Raw genomic sequence first — 15533 nt, 5'->3', positions numbered from 1 at the left:
ACGGACTTTGTAGCCGGGCGGTGGCTGGGCTCCATACTGCCCTCCCCAATCACCACGCTTGTCTTTGTGGAAGACGAGTCTTTGACAGATACATGCTAAACTAAGATAATATTTAGAGGAAAAGGAGATAATAGAATTAGGAAAAGAAACGATTATAGACTTCAGTGAAACTGGGTTCTGTGAGTAGAAATTGATTAACAATTGTGCTGATACCTTGGAAAATTGTATTCTGGGTACATCTGTTCTAGGATTCACTTCTGCTATAGAATTGTTTCTTGGGCCTTTTAAGAGAGGATACTTAGGGTAAGATTGTTAAATAAAGCAAATGTATTGCCCATCTGTGATCATTTCCTTTAAAGATAGTATATTTATTTAGGTACTTGCCCACTTTAAATATAGGGGCATTTCCTACCTCCATTTGTTCAGGATTCATAGAGGATCAGCTATGTCAGAGAAGGTAAAGATGGCCACTTTGATTGCTTGTTTTCTTTCTCTTATAAGTAATACACATAATTACTGTATAGCAGCCGGTATTTCGCAGCTGCAGACAGATAATGGGGAAACACGCTAAAATTCTTTATCAGGAGTCTAGGATTTAATCTTGTGCCACTGGGCTGTTTATCTTTAAATGTAAAATATTAACTAATTTTAGGACTTTATGTGTTATCTGAGATAAATATATATTACTTGAGGTACTACTATTCTAAGACATGCTCTTCTATTATAAATATATTCGAGTATCTCTTTATTCCAGTTCCATTGCATGAGGCAAAATCAGAGTTTAAAAGAAGAAACATTTAGAAATACTTTTACAGTTCTTCTAAAGAAAAGTGAAAGTTGCTTAGTCATGTCCAACTCTTTGCAACCCTAGAATTCTCCAGGCCAGAATGCCGGAGTGGGTAGCCTTTCCCTCCTCCAGAGGATCTTCCCAACCCAGGGATCGAACCCAGGTCTCCCGCATTGCAGGTGGATTCACCAGCTGAGCCACGAGGGAAAGCCAAGAATCCTGAAGTGGGTAGCCTATCCCTTCTCCAGCAAATCTTCCCAACCCAGGAATCAAACCAGGGTCTCCTGCATTGCAGGTGCATTCTTTACCAACTGAGCTTTTCAGGGTAGCCCATAATTCTAAACTACATTAAAATTGTAATTTCCTACTTGGAGTTAAAAATTAAATTTGTTTTCCAAACAGGGTAGCCAAGTATCTGGGGTACTTGTATAACATTGCTATTTATGCAGAGGATCTTAATCCAGGTCATGAAACCAAAGCTTCAGATCCAGCACCTGTAGGTTTTAAAACAAATCCGTGATTCCTAGTAGTTTAAAAACCAGTGGTTCAGTGATACATCCAGATATTAGTCTCAAAACTCATATATTCAGTTAGAAAACATTTAAGCATTAAGTGAAGATTATGAACTTAGCATCTGAATCACTCCCTTGATGAAAATAGAATATTTAGGATCATAGCATTTGCTCCAGCATTGGTCTTCCAGGTCAGTTTAGGCCCTCTGCAAAATTTGTATCTTGTACAAGATGCTCTTAAATCAAGCAAATAACCAAGCTTGTGCATCCCAGACCAGGCCCCATTGCCTCACATAAACAGCCTTAGGGGAGTAAGCACTTCTTGCTTGACTGTGCTTCCCTGAATCCCTCCCGGCCCCACCCCCCACTTAGAGCACATTCCTGATGCTCTGATCGCATCCCAGGAACTCAGTAGACTGGGACAGCCCACAAAGAAGGTGGGTGGACTATAAAGGAGTCATGAAGTAACTGGGAATTTAAAATACACCTAGGCTACTATACCCCAGGAATAATCCCCCCACAAAACATGGTATAATGTTTTAATTATATTTGGGGGAAAGGTTATATGATTACTCTTAATTGAAGCTTATGTTCTAGGGATATACCACAATTTTGAATATATGAAAAGTATCAACTTGTGGAAGTAGATGTTCAAGGGGGTTGATGGTTACCATTTTTAAATGTATTATACAATTTTAAGCATGTTTGGTTCACACAACTCAAAACACCATATTAAACCTACCTCTTAAAGTCTACTTAGTTTATAAACTAGTATTTAAATAGGCTATAAATTAAAATCAAGAATATCTTAATGGTGTGTCAGGTTTCAGGTTCTTTCTGGATAGAAGATTTAAAGGGTCAGTCTCCAAATAAAAGAATATCTAGCCAGTAATCAGTGCTTTTGCTAGAAGTGGATCGACCACATGTTTATTACTGTTCCATCTTATGTATTGCAGCTTGTGTAGGATGAGTAGTTTCTCAGAAAAAGTATCACTGAAACAAGCAAAGTTACAGCTTCCCGAATCCTAAGAACTATATGCTTTTTAGAAATGGATGTAGATTGAGGAAACCCAGGATTCTTTGCTATGAGCAGCTGTTTCCTAAAGAAACTACACTAAGTTTTCTTAGCGTACTCCTGATAAGTAGTCTTAACATGCTGTTACATTGACTTATTTCAACAGAAATCTCAATATAAAACAGTCTTCCAGGCTCAAGTGATAGCCTGTTTCAGTAGTAAGAAGAAAAATGAATGATTTTTTTGTGAGGCAAAACTAAAAACCATTCCTATTTGTGAGGCAGCATCTGCTTTGTTGCAATACTTTACACCTTGAGGAAAAGTACTCTGATGTAAGCTGTATAATTGGTTGAATGTTTCAGGGCATTTTTACATTTTAAAAATGAGGAGTGTGTTACTTAAATTTATTTTAACACTGAAACATAATTTCATAAGAACCTTAAGGAAAAGTATTTACATTGATCACTGTCAGTAAACCATAAAACTTTGGCCTTAAAAATGTTCAATGTAGCTGAATTAGAAATACTCAGGCTCTAGGTTTGTTAAGATATTCATTATAATTTTTAATGTGTATATTAAGTTAACCATTTTTGGTATTGTTTTATACTTTATAATTCATCCCCTAGTCTTGTCATATAATCTGTGTGGGTTTTTTTTTTAATGCCACTTAAAAGCATGGATAATAAAATTTTATTCTACAGTATCTCATACATGAAAAGCACTTGTATGAGGTTCTCTTAGCTGGTTGTCAGTAGTCAAGTATAACTAATACTCAAAGAGGTTTCGGTGACCACACTTTTGTCCATCACCTGTTATCTACTTTTGACTAAAATGTGTGGTTTTACATGAATATCTATCATGGAAAGTGGAACTACACTTGAAGAATAAATTTAAACGCTTTTAACTTTTCATTAGTTCCACGGATGTTAATTCAGCATTAAAGATTTTAAAGAGTAGGAGCCAGAGAGTTGCATGCTGCTCTGTCCATCTACTTTCTGGTCACCTCGGTGCTAACCAGCCCTCTAGCCATCCCCTTTCTTCTCCTTTGGGCATCTCAGACAAACAGGTATTTCCTCACACTGCTTGAAGTGCAGGTTATCCCATTGTAGATCATTCTTTAGCTTTCCTCGCAAACCATGGGCAGTGATGATAAATGCCCAGCAGAATCTCTGCAGTCTCCACCTACCTCCTCCTCCAACTTTAGTTCCAAGCTTTAAAATTTATTTCAGCATTAACATTAGATAACAATTGTCACATTTCCCCAATAAGCCAGTGCTTAAGTACATGATCATTCCTGTAATTTTTCAGGTATTTACAATGACTTCGGTATTTCAGTCATTGACTAGATTGTGTTATTTTAGAAGTTATGAGCAACTAAGAGGCCTAGTTGAAAGTGCAAAGAAAAAGCATCCAGTTTACAGCCTCAAAAGATTGACTGTTTAGTGCTTTATATTTAATGTAGATGAATTTTTGGAATTGTTGGCAAATACTCAATTTGTGTATAATGTAGGAGTAATGCGGTTTAATCGCTAAATCGACCCATGAACTGTGCCTACCAGGCTCCTCTGTCCATGGGATTTCCCAGGCAAGAATACTGGAGTGCATTGCTATTTTCTTCTCCAGGGGATGTCCTCGAACCAGAGATCAAATCCAGGTCTCCTGCATTGTAGGCGGATTCTTTCCTGACTGAGCCACCAGGGAAGCTACTAGGATATTCATTATAATTTTTAACGTGTATAAGCAGCCTTCATTTCCCCCAATTCTGTTAACATTTTGTTGTAGAGCTCTTTAGTAAGGTAATCTTAAAATGAATACCCATATACTCATTAATTATGTAGAGTCTACAGTTGAACAGTAATGCTTGCTTTATCACATCCTTTCCTCAGTTATTTTGATTTTTAACAGTAAGTTTTTGAAAATTGGAATGTTCATAAGTGGGCTTTTCCAGTTAGCAAAAGAGTGATCAAAAAATCTTGATTATCTTTTATAAACATAATCCTGTTTTCTTAGTTTTAAAATGCAGGGTGTAGTTTCAAAGGTCAGATGATTTACAGTAACCTAAGAAACACACAAATGGTTAGAGACTGGACTGAGCGCATTGACTAGGACCCTTGGAAGGCTGGCTGGAAAGGGAAGTCTAGCCTTTGATAGTCCTTTTGTTCTACTAATGTGAGAGCCTTAAGTCTGGTCACTTTAAGGGTAATTTCAACGTTGAAAGGGACTGTTGACAGCCCTCATTTTACAGCAAGAAGATCTCCCAAATTGTAGATCTCTCCCAAGATTTTGATAGGAAGAGCCAAAGGCCTCTGGCTCCGTACTGCCAAGCAGAGTGAAATAAAGATCTTACTGTTTGAAGGCAATTTGAGTTCAATGAAATCAAACACTTCCCTGTCAGAAATAACCAAAAAGTCACCAGAATGTGTTCATCCTGCCTCTTCTCAAGATTGTAGACTGGTTTGTAATTCGGCTTTGACAACTAATCAGGTTAATTTCTAATCTTAGAACAAAAGAACTATCTGTAATGATTTAGGACTAGCTTGAAGGATCCCATGGACAGAGGAGCCTGGCAGGCTACAGTTCAAAGGGTCACAAAGACTTAGACACAACTCAGCACACGGCACATGTATAAATGGGGCTTCCCTTGTGGCTTAGCTGATAAAGAATCTGCCTGCAATTCGGGAGACCTGGGTTTGATCCCTGGGTTGGGAACATCCCCTGGAGAAGGGAAAGGCTACCCACTCCAGTGTTCTGGCCTAGAGAATTCCGTGGACTGTGTAGTTCTTGGGGTCACAAAGAGTCGGACGCGACTGACCTGCTTTCACTTCCACTTTATCTGGTGGCTCAGTGGTACAGAGTCTGCTTGCCAAGCAGGAGATGTGGGTTCAATTCCTGGGTTGGGAAGATTCCCCCCGGGGAAGGAAATGGCAATCCACTCCAGTATTCTTGCCTGAGAAATCCCATGGATAGAAAAACCTGGTGGGCTACAGTCCATGGGGTTCCAAAGAGTCCCAACACGACTTAATGACTAAACAACAACAAACTACTTTAGAAAATGAATTCTAAGACCTTGACAATGAACCCTTAGTAAATGTAACACGTATAAATCTTAAATTGTAATTCACAAGTTTAGTTTTGGCAAATACAATTCTTGGGTGTTGGGAATATTACTGATACTTCTTAGCATATTCAATTTAGAACTCCCAAGAAAATTGCAAAGGATATGAAAAGTAATCTGAAAACTGTCAGAGTAAAACATCTAATCCAAGAGATTTAAAGAAAAAGTTTAATTCAAGCATAAAATAGATTATACCTAACTCTTAAAACTTCATCCATCCCATACCTTCAGAGAATCCTAAAATTATCAAGAAAGTTTCCTTCAAAGATTAATTTTTTATGAGTGTTTAAAAAAAGCTGTCTATAAAATGTACTCTGAAATTCCCTTTCAGATACAAAAACAAGTGAGCTCCTGAATTACACATAGTGTGTGCTTACAACAATTCATTTCATAACAGACATACTGTTTCCCTATTTGGAAACTTTTGAAAGATTTATGGATTCAGGAGAGGAATAAAGTACACAAAAACAATTTGGAGGAGTTACCTCAGGGCTAGTAGAGCAGGCTTGTGATTTCTACATGTTTTCATTCAGCAGTGCCATGTTTTCATTCAGCAGTGCCCTTCAAAATTATATAGAGGAAGATGATGAGACTGTCAGCCTTTCATACCCACGTGTAAGAACATCTGCTTGACTCCCTCAGCCTGAAGCGGGTATCCGCTGCCTAGAGGGCATGGGAGTCCGGGGCTTCCACCGTCCGATAAAGAAAAACATATTTAGCAATAAAATGGGATGGTCATTAGAAAGGGTAAGATTTACAAAAAACTGTAGTATTATAAAAGATCAGTTTTACCCAGTTTGAAATTCAGAAAAGGGAAAGAAACTGTTCCTCCTTTTCAGCTACCGGCCCCCTGCTGTCGGTTTTGAATCCAGAATTTAGTATTGAACCATTACTAACAGACTTTTACAGGTCAGTAGTAACTAACCATCATTTAATACTGTTTCAGAGGAAATACTTTAAACCATTTACTATCATAGATGAAGTCTGGAGTCTATAGGAGGCAGAAAGGGTGAGGTCAGGAGTACTGGTAAAGGTGCTAACCTAAGGAGGGGAAAAAGAGAAAATACAGGAAGACAATACTTGTTTCATATTCATGTTGTAATTAGTGTTTTTGTGCCGTTACCACGGCTGTGCCTCTTGGCCTGGCCTGACCTTACTTGCTGTGTATTTCCACTTGGATATCCTACACACATCTCAAAGTTCAACATGCAAATCGAAATTTCCTTCCTCTACAATTCAGCCCCTTCCAGAGTTCCTTAATTGCTGGCTTTATCTTCCTAATGGCTCAATTTTAAATTAAATCTTTTTCTTTTGCTTCAGTTTCTCGATTCTGAATTCTGCCTCCAAAACATCTCCCAAACAAGTCCATGCCTCTGCATAACCTCTGATAATGTCCTTTAGGTTTTTTTTAAAACTACTGAATCTCAAGTGGCTTTCGTGTTCAAGCTTTCCCTTTCCAAACTATACTCCACTTTTTATATTTTCTTTTAGAATCTTATTACCTTGTTCATAAACCTCTGATGACTGTCATGCTTATAAAGTTGAAACTCTTAATTAAACATGGAATTTAAAGCCCCTCATGTTATTACCCCAATACACCATTCAAGACTGAATCTTCTGACTGCACTTCTCAAGCTACTGGGTAGTCCACATCTTTTCATAGAAGACTGCTAAAACTTTTGCCTCTGACAGTTACTCAGCTTTTTTTTGCATGTCATATACTATTTTAAGGCCCCACGCAATGCTGCTTCCAGAGTCTGATTCCCGAGGAGATGATCCCTACTCACTATAGTGACCACCTGCTGGAAGACATAGTGACTTGACTTGTTTTCACCTCCTCTAAAGACATTCGGTAGGGTGCAGGGTGAAGGGAACGCAGCTTGGCCATTTCTTCCTCACCCACCTATGCTGTTAACTTTTAGTTTTGCCAGTTATCCTTGTACAGTTGACCCCTGAGCAACTCAGGTTGGGTGCAGTTGAAGGAGACATGCATATAAATTATAGTCTGACTGTTATCTGTGATTCCTCCATACCCAAGGTTCCACATCCTGGGATTCAGCCAACTGCAGATCATGAAGTATTTAATGTTTTAAAGATAACGTGTGTAAAGTGGACCTGCTCAGTTTGAACCTATGTTGTCCAAGAGTTAGCTATCTCTTGAACATACTTCACACTTAATTCCCCTCACTCCAAAGAGTAGACATGCTGCTCAAAAATGACACAAAACAGGTATTTCAAACAAAGAGGGCAGTAGTGGTTGAAGTTTTTATCCAAGACAAGGACTCTCTATTAGTTTCACTGTTAGGATTTTTATTATACCAAGAATGCGCATATGCACATAAATGAGCCATCTGATGGAATCGTAGATTTGGGAGATTTCAGAACTCACGTAGGCCAATTAGTGGTAATATTTACAACATACTATTTTAAAAAGCTAAACTTGGTGACTTAACAATTGGGGGAATTTTTAACTATGGGCTTCACTCCTAAAATGAATTTCCCATCTGTAAGGAAGACATCTACATTTATGTGAGCGGGAACGAAGACTCATACAAAAATGCCACTATCACACAGAAGTCCCTTCGCATCGTCCTTTCTAGAACTGATTGCTTAATGGAGAAAGTGTCTGTTGCTCAGCCATGTTCGCCTGCACCCCCATGGGCTGTAGCCCATCAGACTGCTCTGTGCATGGGATTTCCCAGGCAAGAGTACTGGGTAGGTTGCCATTATCTCCTCCAGGGGATCTTCCAAACTCAGGGATTGAATCCTGGTCTCTCGCACTGCAGGCAGATTCTTTACCATCTGGGCTACCACAGGAGATCAGGGAAAGGGTCAGTCGCTCAGTCGTATCCCGTTCCGGCCCTGTGGACTCAACTCAAAATTAACCCACCGCCTCAATCACAAAACCAGCTTCCCCCATGAAATACTTGCCTTGCATTTTTTGGTAATCTCAAACAACTGAATATTCATGTTTCTCCCCAGCACTGCTTCTGGAGGAACCAGGAATAAATAGGGCAGAGGTTGGTGGCTTTGAGCTATGACAGGCCTATTCCTCCCCAGTGAAATGCTTTTGAGAACATGCTGGGAGCTGAGGCATCAGAGGGGTCTAGTTTATCCACCACACTCACAGTTCCTCCTAATCCTCATTTCCCTGTCAGGTGGATGCCCACCATGCCCCGCGTACCAGGTCCATGCTGGGCCCTGGTGCTGAGGGGCAGAAGCACTGGGATGGGCCTGCGTTTGGTTCCTTCTCCACACCGAAAGTTGAGTCAGGGCTTTTAATGAAGGCAGGTGAAGACAGAACAAATACTATGGGTTTTTAGCTAGTTTAAAAACCACACACACACACAAAACGACGTACTAGGCAAAAGAAATACAAGTGGTTTTAAGTACAGCATAACTGGATCCCATTCATTTCCCACATTTGTACTAGTTTTATAATTTGTGAAGGAACGGGGTATAGTAATGCCTAGAAACCTGAAAGCCAGTTAAGAGTGAAATGTAAATTACTTGATAATACATTCAGATCTTCAAATTTGTAAACTACCCTCAAGTTTGAATTTTAACTTAAAAACCACCTTTAGTTTGAAAAGAATGGCTCCCATCAATCTTTTAATTATATTGTAATTTGGTCTTTTATTACTTTTTCCTTTCTCATTCTGCAAGGACACGGATTACTTAGCACCAAGATTAATGCAAATAAAAGCAGCTTTCTATATTGTCACTGCATCAGTGGTATGAACTGAATAAACTCAGTATCAAATTGTACAAATTTACCTAAAGACACTTCAGTATAAGATTCTAAGTCACATGTGTGTTTTGCAGGGGAAGTGCCACTGCATAGAACAATTTTTTTCCACTCACACCTTTTACCCCTTTGCAATTTTAAACTAGGCCATTAGTTAAAATTTAGGTCTGTAGCAGAAAACTGCAGTGTACTTTATACCCCCACAAAACAAATTACAGGAACATTGGGAGGAAATGTTTCAAGAAACTCCAATAGGGGAAAAATAATTGCTGAATAATTAGGCTGCACTAGGGTCTGAATTTTTATGTTGAAACCCAGCCCCCAAGGTGATAGTAATAGGAGGTAGAGACTTTGCAAGTGATTAGGAGGGCAGGAACCCTCATGAATGGGATTCACGTCCTTATAAAAGGGGGCCCAAAAAGCCCCCCACCCCTGTGCCATGCGCATGCACAGCTAAAGGTCACCTGCTACAAACCTCAGGAAGGCTCTCCAAGCATGCTTACGTGCCAACTCACTTCAGTCCTGTCCAGATTCTTTGCAACCCTATGGACTGTAGCTCACCAGGCTCCTCTACCCATGATTCTCCAGGCAAGAATACTGGAGTGGGTTGCCATGCCCTCCTCTAGGGGATCTTCCTGATCCTGGGATGGAACCTCCATCTCCTGCATTGGCAGCCACACTCTTTACCACTAGCACCACCTGGGAAGCCCTAGACGCCAAACCTGCTGATGCCTTGATCTTAAGACTTCCCAGCCGACAGAACTGAGCAATTTTGTTTACAAGCTACCCAGTCTCTAGTATTTTGTTACAGTAGTCTGAAGAGACTAAGACTGCTAAATAACTGTTTTACTGTTAAAACCAAACCTATTCAACTTAAATTTGTAAACACCTTCTCACTAAATATATCTGTAGTCTACTTTCAACCACTTTTCAAACTGCAAAATTTTTTATAATTTCCTTATATCATCCCTTAAAAAATTTAGCCATCTTCTTTACCAGTGTATTAACACTCCTCTCGGCTAAAAGAAAAAAAAAGTCTTTACAAGGTTGAAAGTGCCCCTGTATCTTAGTTTCTCTAAATGCTTTTAAAAAATCTAGCTATATAGATCTGTATGTGTAACTTTCTCTAAATTCATAAGAACAAGGCATGTTACAATCAGTGCCAAAGCAAAATGCCGGACGGGTTGTTTACAAGTTGTGAACTGTTGGGATCCTGTGGCGGCAGTAACGAGTCATGACACCATCCTGGCACTGCTCCTCAAGGCAGCAGGATTCTAAAGGCGGGCCCTCCCTTGTGTGAACCAAAGGGTCCAAGAAATTGAGACTAGGACTCATTTCTTCCCCTCAGGATGGTAGCACCTTCTCATCTACACTGTTTTATAAAATCATATATAACCTTTTAACAACTTTACATTTTCACATGTCTAAATATTGATCAATTACTCATGACCACTTTTTCCTTTGTACTGTTTGGGATAACCTTGGCTTTGTATAATGAAAAGGGAAAATTGTGTTCTAGAATTTCTTATTGGAATAGACCTTATACACTATTGAGTAGAAGTTTGAATTTTCAAGTAAAAAACACATATGCTACAGTAACTTCAAGCAAGCTTCAGATTCCAAAATCTCCATCTATTATTTTAACATGTTATATTTGCTTTAAGTATCCCATTCAGTATCAATATACTGATTTTGAAAACCAGTAAACTGAAAGTTTGAAAACAAAATTTGAAAGCCAAACAAGTGCCATTTTCCTTCATTGTAAATGTGGTACTTTACGAAACAGTTCAAAAATAAAAACATATTCTAAGCTATAAACTAAATCAGCTATACTTTTTGCCCACAACCATTTCCATTAGTAAGATGGGGAATTCCTCCCCTTAGAGGTAGTAGTGTTAAATTAGACTCTCCAAATTTCAAGAGGACATACAATTAGTATAAACATTTAGCCAGTGAAATGGAAAGTTAAAATCCATCTCCTAGTTACACATTCAAACATGAAAAACAATCACACACAAAGAGTCAAGACTTAAAAGGGGGGGCCAAATTATTATTATTGTTTTAAAATTTGATTACAACCAATTTTCTTGGCATTAAAATTTTAAATCTGAATAGATATAAACCAAAAACCAGAAATTAAGTTTGGTAAAAATGGGAATAGAAGTTTTCCAGTAATTACAGATTAGAAGGCAGAAATCAATTTAGAGAAACATAGACAAACCCTATGTTTACAATGATTGTGCCACAGATTTAACTTCAGTAGTGCATTAGTAAACTGTTCACATTGAGATCTTCACCTTGAGATTCAACAGCTGTTTCTTGAAAAAAATCTCAGTACCTTGTGCAAATAGATCGGTCTTATATGTGCCTTAGCACACTTAAAATTTCTCCATTGTATATATACAAAACACCTACCATTTGGGCAGGGCAAAATACATACTTTCATAACAAAACTATAATGTACCTCTCAAGTATGAACAATATACACATAATACATGGTATACAGTATTTACAAAATATAAAATATAATACAAGCTGTTTGTAATTTTTTTAACTCATCTTCTGCCCTTGTATGTTACAACAAGGCAATTTTCCGTTTCTGTACCACTTCTTTTCAAGGAGTCCAGGGATTTTGGAAAAACTATGTTTTACATACATACTGAGATCTAAGTCTGAACTTTTAGGAGAGTTTTTAAGTGTACTGCCATCAACTCCCTATTTTGGTTGGAATTCTCGATGGTTGTTCCCATCCAGTGACTAGGAGGCTTTGGAAGAACACTAGGAGATGGTGGATCACTAAACTTTGCCCCAGCATAATTCTCCTTTTGGCTCACTTCAGTTAGAAATGATGATTTCTTCAAATGCTTATTTTTAATATTCTCAGTATTTTTAAAAGGCTTTTTTTCCTGCTTCTGAATTATATCAGATGAAACAGAATCCTGCCAAAAGTTATTTTCATTTCGTTTTGCAGAGGTGATCTTGGTTAGTGGTAAGTTATATTTGTTTTTCTGTCTGTTTATCTTTGGTTGTTCACACAAGGGTATACCATGAACAAGCTGGCCGTGGGGAATGGCAATTTTCTCCGATTTTCCCATCTTTGATTTTAAAACCTACAAAGACAAGGAACATAATAAAAGTGAATACAGTCTCATGATAAAAAAGCAGTCATGAACCTCACCATATATCTAATATTTATTTTAAAGTTCTCCTGGACTTTCATTCACTGTCTTGATTAAATGTGCTTGCTGCACTTAAGCAATGATGTCCAAATATGCACACATCTAATTTTACCACTGAAAATAGTTAAATCACTGTTACTAGTGCACTGTATGAGCTGATTCTAAAACACACAGTAAAAGGCCCAAGGTAACCAAGTTCATCTTTCTGGAAAGTAATGAGCTCTCTACCAAACAAGTATGCCAACCTCTTCCTAACAAAGATCAGTGTTTTTACAGTCGGAGTTTTCCAAGAGAAATTTTCAAATGCTTTGGCAGATTTGAAAGAAAAACTATGTTAACAGATACACTATCTACCTTGTAAGACAGGTACTTGAAAAAATATTTCAGAATAAAAATATGATTAGCAGGAGCCAGGAAATGTGAGGAGGAGGGAGGAAATGTTCTGACAATGGTTACTAAGTATATACATTAAAAATGATCTCCCAGCTTCTGAAAATAAAATTTCAGAAACTTAAATACTAAAAAAACTCTATCATCCTTTCCACTTTTATACGTAATGGTAAAGGCGATTTCTGCCTGCCCCCTACTCTCTGTTTTAACAATTGCTTCAAGAACTTTATTGGCTTAATTCTAATCACTTTCCTAACTCAAGTGATCCTTATAGGAAGCGATGAGAGGATGGAAGACACGATAATCTATTAGATCACTGTCCTTTCAAAACTTCTAATGCCCTAGGGAAGTAGGACACAAATAGAAAGCCAGAGCGCAAGGTAACATAACCAAGTCAAAAGTGGTTAACTGCAACAGAGAGCGCCCAGGCTTGAATATAGTTCTAGAAAAAGTAATCTTACTAGGAAACAAGTATAAAAGCTCGTTTTTACAATATCACTAATACTTCAGAAGAGCCACGGAAGTGTAAGACGCTCAGTCGTGTCCCACTCTTTGTGACCCCACGGCCTGTAGCCGGACAGGCTCCTCTGTCCATGAGATTTCCCAGGCAAGAATGCTGGAGTGGGTTGCCATTCCCTTCTCCAGGGGATCTTCCCGACCCAAGGACTGAACCCGGGTCTCCCGCACTGCAGGCGGATTCTTCACCGTCTGAGCCACCAGGGAATTGAAAAAAGAACCTATACAAAATTTTTAGGACTCACGGCGGACAAATTTAATTTTTGCAAGGGCACAGCTAGATAAGGTGCAAATCTCTTAAACAAACATTCTTTCAACAAATGGCAGTAACTTATTTTATTATGAAAACCTTTGAAATTAAGAGGGAAAATGTCTTATTTCGATGTAAATGTTACCTTAGCGACTTAATACCATCTAAGTTTTAATCAGTTTTATTTTAGTCCTTTAACAGCAACTGGGCATCATAACGCAATTCAACTGACAACTTTTCTTTCTAAAACTTCATCCGTCTGGGCACAACACTACCTTCCCCTAAGGAAGTGGGGATGGTTAAAACGTCAACTCCGTTCACCTGATAAACACAGAGAATTATCGCTTCAGAGACAACCCAGCTCTACCGTCGCTCCTGCCAACTTTCAAAGTTGAAAAGTACAGCTAAGTAGGTCGGCCCGGCAAGGAGCTGCGCCCCAGTTGGACCGGCGCCCCACACCAGGCACCGCACAACTCAACAAAAAGGCAACGTAAGCGAGCGGCTGGCGGCCCACTGCGGACCCCACACGGGGAGGCGAAAGGCCGTACGCGCGTCCCGACCTGTTTTGGCGCTACCGGCGGTCGGGAAGCCGCCGGCCGGCCCGCACCGCGGGCCCCCATCGCCGCCCGCCCGCCTCCTTCATGGGCGCCGGAGCGCTCCGCACGTAGCGCGCGCTGACGTCAGCTTCCCGCGGGCCGCTTCCCTCCCCCGCCCCCCGCGCGCCCGGAACGCCGAAACCCCCTGGAACGCCGCCAGCCTTCTAAATCCGGGCTGTTGCTGGGGCGCAGCGGCTCCTCTCATTGGCCGGCTCCCCGGAGCCAATCAGCGGTGCCAGCGCAAGCCTCCCCCCTCCCCCCAGCAAGAAGGGAGCCGGCGTCACGGAAACTTCCCTCCCGAGTAAACAGCCGCCCCTCGCCCCGGCCCCCGCCCCCCTCCCCGACCCCTCGGCGCAGGGCCCCAGACCTCGGGGCCCGGCTGTGGCCGTATCGAGGCCGGAACGCCAACGGCTCCCCCTCCGCCCCCCTCGCGGCCCTTACCTCTCTTCTGAACGAGGGTTGGCCGGGCGCCGCGGGCGGCAGCGGGCCAAGTAAAGGGCTCGCTTCCTCAGTTCGGGTTGCGGTCGCAGGAGCTGGGACCCAGGCGGCGGCCTGGGCCTGGGCCTGGTCCGGGACTTGCTGCGCTCCGCAGTGGCCCGTCGCGGGACTCCGCCCGCCCTCCAGGCTCGGCCGGTGCTGCTGGTACTGGTGGAAGCGGCTGGGTAGCTGCCCCGACGGGCTGGTCCGCACCTTCTTCTTTCGTCGCTTCTTTGGTGCCGCCCGAGGGGTGCCCCCCGCCGCGGCGAGGCTGCAGCTGGGAAGAGGTGCCGGGGCGCGAGGCTGGGGGGTCAGGCAGGGACCGTCTCCCCCTAAGAAGTGAGGGAGGAAGAGGGTGGGAGGTAGCGCCCGGGGGTCCGGGATCCGGGGTAAAGGCGGAGGAGCAGTGGTAACCATCGGGAGGGCGCCGAAGTAACCGCGGGTGGAAAAGCCCATGGACGAAAGGCGGCCGCCTAGAACAAGCGGCTCCCGCTGTGGGACAGAAACGACGGTCATAGCGCTGAGCGGAAAAGTGGCTCAGCAGGAGTAGAAGGAGCGAGTGAGGCCACAAATCACAGGGCGGCGGCGGTGGCGGCGGCTGCTGCTAAGAGAGCCGGAGTGAATCGCGGACCATGGCTCGGGCGGTGGCGGCGCAGCAACAAATATCCTCAGCCTCCGCTCTGAGTGTTGTTATCTGAAGCCCCGCCCTACGCCCGCCCACCTTCCTGAGAAAGCCCAATCAGGACGCGACAGAGCAGGTCACGCCCATCAGGCTCCGCCTCCACCGCCTGGAAGAGACGCACACAAACAACCCGCTGCTGCAGCCGGGCACAAAGAGCGCGCACTGCGCAGGCGCTGCCAACGGGCTCTTTCGGGAAGAGTCGGTCCCGCGAACAATGAAGTTCCGTTTCAGCCCCACCTGCCCCACCCCCCCATCCTGGCTCCTCC

At 41.8% G+C, this 15533-nt stretch overlaps 1 protein-coding gene across 1 annotated transcript; it reads right to left on the bottom strand.

Annotated features, from left to right (window-relative positions):
- Positions 1–11208: 11208 nt before the first annotated feature.
- PNRC1 (proline rich nuclear receptor coactivator 1) lies at positions 11209–15322 on the bottom strand. The gene is made up of 2 exons (XM_043439343.1): positions 14550–15322; positions 11209–12287 (listed from the first exon to the last, which is right to left on the bottom strand). Exons 1-2 carry the CDS (start codon positions 15099–15101, stop codon positions 11844–11846), a joined length of 996 nt encoding a protein of 331 aa, XP_043295278.1. The 5' UTR covers positions 15102–15322; the 3' UTR covers positions 11209–11843.
- Between the last annotated feature and the right edge of the window lie 211 nt (positions 15323–15533).

Source organism: Cervus canadensis, chromosome 20 (assembly GCF_019320065.1).
Source record: "Cervus canadensis isolate Bull #8, Minnesota chromosome 20, ASM1932006v1, whole genome shotgun sequence".
In the NCBI taxonomy this organism is placed as follows: Eukaryota; Metazoa; Chordata; class Mammalia; order Artiodactyla; family Cervidae; genus Cervus; species Cervus canadensis.
This window is presented reverse-complemented; position numbering and strand designations above follow the sequence as displayed.